Genomic DNA, 5,943 nt, shown 5'->3' with positions numbered 1-5,943 from the left:
TGTATGTAGAAACTTTACCTGTATCATGCATAGTTTTAGATTATAATGTATTCAGACATAACTAGCCATATAACAAAAAATGCGCAAGGCCGAATGACATTACAATGAAAAATGACCCAGCAAAATATCCAACCAACAAAATGGCCGCTTACTTACCCGGGACTGTTTTCAACAATGAACTTATGCGTTGCACGTGCGTAGCAGCGTCTGTATTGCTACGGGGTGATGTCATCACTAAGCGTCCGTCACTGCGCATGCGTAGTTAGTAACGTCAGTCATTCGGCGAGGAGCCGGGCATTGCATCGTATTGCGGGTGTGTGTACTGGACCGTACTGATCTGTTGTCATCATGGTGAGTGTATCTCGGGTCACCGGCTCCTGTATCTCCCACCGTGAGGTGGGTTTGGTATGAGAAGAGGGATTTTTTTATTTTCGGTTTCAGTTTGCTGGTGCTGTGTCACCGGCCTGCTCTCTGCTATGTTGGGGCGCCTGTAAGAGAGCCGGGGGGTACACATGTCATTGATAAGCTTTTTTACCTAGGGTAGAGATAAGAACAATGAGGCTCTTTAATTACAAACCACTGAATTCTGGTACTTATAACTGCGCTGTAGTGGAAGGGCCAGTAAAGCCCATTTCCTGGATAATATCCCCCCCACCCCCCTAAAGGGTTTCTAAACCCTCACTTTTTTTTTTTTTGCATATATCTATTGCTAGCAAGCAGTAGATATTTGCAAAAAGTTTAAAGAAAAAAAAAGCGGTTTAAACTTACCCGTCTTCGCAGCGCGCTATCGTCCGAAAAATGCTCGGGCGGCCGCAAAGCATCTTGGGGCGGGCGCATGCGCAGTTCAGATTTTCGGCCGGGAGACGAGGAGAGACACAAGGTAAGTCTATGGACGCGTGCACCCGCATGCAGACAACATTGGACAGGTAGTGCCAGCAAGGACAGAGGAGTCAGCGCTGGATCGGAGACCTGCCGCAGCGCTGGAGAGAAGGCTGAAAAGGACAGGAAAGAAGATCGGATTAAGAGATATCACTTAAGGTAAGTGCTGTTATCAACATTGGGGGGGAGGGGAAAACGTTGACTTTAATGTCACTTTAACTGATCACTCGCAAGAAAAAAAATGCCCTTTTCACTCAACTACAGCTGCAGTCACATGACATGGCCGGCCCGATTCTTCTGTTTACATTCAGCAGGGACCTTTGTGACATGGACACTTCCTATTGGCTGGCCAGCAGCAGGGTCTGGAAATGGTGTCAGTGAAGGGTGCGGATGGTGGATTTAGGTGAGTATAACTTGCTTCACGAAGTAAGAAAAACTAAAATCCCCGCAGGATGGGTTAGAGGGGGTGGGAGAGGGTTCATAGTTCCCCTTTAAACGTGATTGTTAGCAAACATGTTAGCAACAAGTGTATGTATAGCCCAAGTTTTTAATTGGTTAATTAGAATGGGGAAGGGTTAGAACCCCTGTCTGTTATTACCCAGACGTGAGAGGAAGTCCAAAATTTTACAGTTGTCACCAGAACAAGAGGTGAGGGAAAATCGTCCAACCGGAGGACCTGATTTATTGACAACTAGGAAGGGAATTTCCTCCACTTTGTAGTGATTTCCTTTCACTTCCTATTGTGTCTCTGGGACAGAATGTGAAAGGAAATCTCCCCAAAGGGACATAGACTGCCAAACAAAAAAGCCAAAAAAAGGGGTTTCCGCACTTTACCTAGAGCTTCAAGGGCAATAACACTATACACAGTGACTGGAATTTTTCTGTCACCACTAGAGCAGATAGAGAAACATTTGTTTTCAGTGTGCCCCATTCACACCACAACACAGGTGTAATGCGGACATTAGTACACCACATTTTTCTGCAGCTCACTGGATGCCACCAGAGGTCACCACTGCTCAATGTAAAGAGCTGCCGTGTGGAGACATGAACAGAGTGTACACTATAGATACAGCTAAAAAAAGGTAAACAGCGCCTTGTAACAGCACGAGGCACCGAGCTCACTACTGACATATAGCGGACACCTGCTGCTCGGTGAAACGCTGCACTTTACCACGCAGCTCATGTGAACTAGTTGTCGCATGAGCCCCTGCAATTGTTTAAATGCAGAGAAATTGATCTGGGAAATATAAACAAGCTTGATACATCCCAGATTCTTTTCTCCTGCATTCATGTGTGTTCAGAGTATCTAATTACCCGGGACGTACAGATTTCTATTATCTATCTGCATGATTTTTTCATGTCAGTGGATCAAAATATTCATGCCAGAGGGTCTGAAATGAGAGCCACTGGCAAATTCAGAATCAAAGTTCCACTGCACAAAATGACAGGAGTTGAGGGGTTTTTTTTTCCCCTTGCATGTACACCGCACAGCACATGCCCCATACAGTGAAAATCCAAATCTTTGCATGTCAAGAATAGAGCCGGGACAGAAGAGATGGCGGCAGGATCGCCTGCTAGACCTGTCAATGCGGGAGGAGGGCACTGTGTTGGCTAACTGTACCAAAGTGTGTCATTTTAGCTGTGCATACGTGCCCATTATGGCAAGAGCTCACCCCACACAGTGGAATATACTTCTGCTACGTGTAGGCGCCTTTCTGCCCAATCAGAATACTTTAAACGTATCACTGTAATGCAGTCAGGCTGCATATACGGTAATACACATGCCTTTTTTAATCTAAAACTGGCTCTATTTTTTTCCATTCAACCTGCTGTAAAAAAAAGAATGGATTCCTTACAAGCGTTGATGGAAGAATCCCCCGCTGCATCCTTTGTTTTGCGACCGCCATCAGAATACACGAATGGTGTATTCTGCATTGGCTGTAAGAACCGTTCGTTTTAAGATTTTCCAACCAGCTCCTTAAATCTTCTGATTGAGGCATGCGGGCCGGAAGGGTACCGATGGGAACCCACTGTGCGGATTTCGGTCACCACCCGATATTTAAATGGGGAGGGGTTGTCAGACTGCTGGAGTGCTAGGTTCCTGCATTTTGTGTGAGGACACCCTCCCTCTTTCAGGTGCATACTTATCCAGTTCTGGAATCCAACATCCGCCTCTTACGGGTGCTCCTGCCAAAATGTTCACCTGCACCCGCTGGTCCTCTTCAAACCACTCTCCATGCAAGTGCAGCAGAGTCCCATAGACTTATATGAGGCAGGGAAACAATTTGCCTCCCTACCCCAAAGAAGCATGTTACTAAGCATGTGCTGTCAGCAAGTCAGTCATAACATGCTGCAACATGGCTGTGCTGCTAATGTAAAAGTGCAGTAGGGTGCCATCTGAACAGCAAATTACCTAGCGTCTTTCATTGAAGTAACCGGCTTCTAGGTCCCCCATTGATCTGTCAGTTTCTAATGGTATATGAATGTAAAAGGCACATGATGATAATATGTGGGGAGAGAGGCCCTTTTTGTCGCATTTTGTTTCATTGCCGCATGTGATGTGCAGTGCTCTGATCTTATGTAGGCAGATGACCTTTGCAGTATGTACAAAGCATCTAGCAGAAAGGCGCCTACACATAGCCGAAATATTCTAGCTGCATGTAGTGTTGGTCGTCGTTCTCTTCTGTGTTTCTGATGCTTCAAACTAGAAAAGTTTCTGCCATTGAAATGTGAACTCTGCCTAGAATTACAATAACAAGGGGAGACTTTACAACCTGTATGGCATGTTGTTTAATCTGTGTTTCAGAATACAAAGGCACTTTCCTCTCAGCTCAAGGACAGTATCCCAATTACTGAACTGTCAACCCAGTACGGGGGCTATGGAATCCAGGATACTCTCCGAACAGGGTGCGTCTGACTTTCTTTTCTTTTAATCCTCTTCATCATCATTCATTTACAATTACCGCTATTCACTGAAAGTTCAAGTACGGCAGACTTTTCATTGGTGTATTAATAATTAATACACAATAGTATTGCTGGAAAAGCAAGTTGTCAGGAAACTAGTACAGTACAGCTTTAAATGAGTCCTTACTGGCACAGAAGATCTGAAAGGTAAGGAGCTAGATGAGGATTAGCGTGACACTAATGCCAACAAGTTGTACCTGTTTTGTAAGAATAATGCCATGTACTCCATGATTATTTCCATTTGTTTTTTGCAGGTTTACAAGTGCACAGAGTGAACTCTTACCAAGCCATGCTCTAGAGCTGTCAGAAAAAAAAGTAAGTATACATAGAATCCGTCTGTTTTATGAAAATGCTATTGGGAACAGTATTCTGATAACTCCATGGGGTTGGTACATATAATTAGAGTATGATATGCATTCTAGAAAAAGTGACAGGGGAAATGGATGTCACCACTGGGGGTGCAAAAGAAGTTGTAGTAACAGATTTTTGTAGGGATGATACCGGTCTTTCGGTATAGAGTACCGATATATATTTCTTCGGTACTCGCTGATACCGGAAGTCGCATTAAGGAAGCCAGGCGGCGTGTAATGACTCGCCACCTGGCTTCCTGATTAGCCGGAAAGCCAGGCGGGATGTAAAGACTTGCCACCCGGCTTCCCAATTAGCAGGGAAGCTGTCTCCATGCTTCCTCGTCACCAGGTGGCGAGAAAGCATGGAGCCTGCTTTCTGGCCAATGGGGGCGTGTGATAACTTGCCATCCGGCTTCCTGGTTGGCCAGCTTCCCGACCAATCAGGAAGCCTGGCAGTGAGTCATTACATTACATTGTTGTCACAACAGGAAAAGACAACAGGTTCTCTTTAATGTCATCCCATCAGCATTACATACTCTTCCCTTTTGCTCTGTTGAAAAATACCCAGTACTTCTGAGTATCGGGAGCATCTGACTTGCTCCCTTTTCTCCCTTGTGACTGTGCTGGTTCTTGGGGATTAGTGATTCAGACACCCAGAGGGAAGAGAGGCATTATTTGAAACCTCCACAGTTTCCTCTATTTGCTTCCAGTGGCTCAACAGAGCTGCGGGAGAGCAAAGGGAAGGTATGTTAAAACAGCTGCCATTGGAGTTTCCTTTAAACCATGTGAATAAAAGGTAAATGTAAGCACCTTTGGCAGTGTTTGGTTGTCCCAACCCCCTTCGTGTAAAGGGCGAGACTAATGTAACTAAAGGCATGTAAATTATAATAAAAAGTGAATCAGATTTGGAATACAATTGTTAGGAGTGTTAACCTCCACATACAGTTATCAGAATACAATTTGTTTTGCAATAGCATATCTCATAAGGGATAACTGCAAAGGTTCCCCTGGCTTCCTGCTTTGAATTGTAAATGACACTCTGTAGGTCAGCTGCAGATACATAAATGGTTTAGCTGCCTGGTCTGCCCACCGCCGGACAGCCTTCCCATCTTGTGTCACCCATTCTTCCTACAGCCTGTATTCCAGTCATTGGACATACCATGGTCCTGGCCATATGAAATAATCATGCCGGCATATGTGTGTTGACTGAAACATGAGCTACAGATGACCTGGACACTGCAAGATGGAAACACTAATCTGTACTTGATATATAGATGATGCAGGCTCAGGGGCTGCCATTCTGATCTGGCTTCACTCCCTAGAAAGTCACTGACCTGGAACAAGCATACAGGATAATAGTGCAAACTACTCTCCCTCTATACTTGTTCCAGGTCAGTTACTTATTAGGGAAGTGGCAGCCCAGTGGGGGGGAGCTTAGGTACTTCAGGACTATTGCAGTCACCGACTGTTTCTGTTCCTATTGATCTTTCAGTCATATTGTATAATGCCTAAACTTTTTACTAATCTGTTTTACTTCTATACGCGGTTTAGTTTCAGCTTAATCAGGAGAAGGTCAACTTTTCAAGTTTAAGGAACATTCAAGGCTTGCATGCTCCTCTAAAACTGCAGATGGAGTTGCAGGCAGTCAAACAGGTGAGCTGTGTAGAATTATGGAATCATCGAAATGAGGCAGCCCTGCATGTGGGAGATGCGAGATCCAAATATATATATTACACACACATGTGGGGGG

General features: G+C 44.8%; 1 protein-coding gene across 1 annotated transcript in view; it reads left to right on the top strand.

Annotated features, from left to right (window-relative positions):
- Positions 1-251: 251 nt before the first annotated feature.
- Positions 252-5,943, top strand: part of POMP (proteasome maturation protein) — a 12,548-nt gene continuing 6,856 nt past the window's right edge. Inside the window, exons 1-4 of the mRNA XM_018555478.1 lie at positions 252-351; positions 3,686-3,786; positions 4,098-4,158; positions 5,745-5,846. Coding sequence (XP_018410980.1) covers positions 349-351; positions 3,686-3,786; positions 4,098-4,158; positions 5,745-5,846 — 267 coding nt within the window. The 5' untranslated portion in view covers positions 252-348. The remainder of the gene's footprint in view (positions 352-3,685; positions 3,787-4,097; positions 4,159-5,744; positions 5,847-5,943) is intronic.

Source organism: Nanorana parkeri, unplaced genomic scaffold (genome assembly GCF_000935625.1).
Source record: "Nanorana parkeri isolate BGI_ZX_2015 unplaced genomic scaffold, ASM93562v1 scaffold198, whole genome shotgun sequence".
Lineage (NCBI taxonomy): Eukaryota > Metazoa > Chordata > Amphibia > Anura > Dicroglossidae > Nanorana > Nanorana parkeri.
Note: the sequence above shows the minus strand (reverse complement) of the source record. Positions and strands in the feature narration are given on the sequence as shown.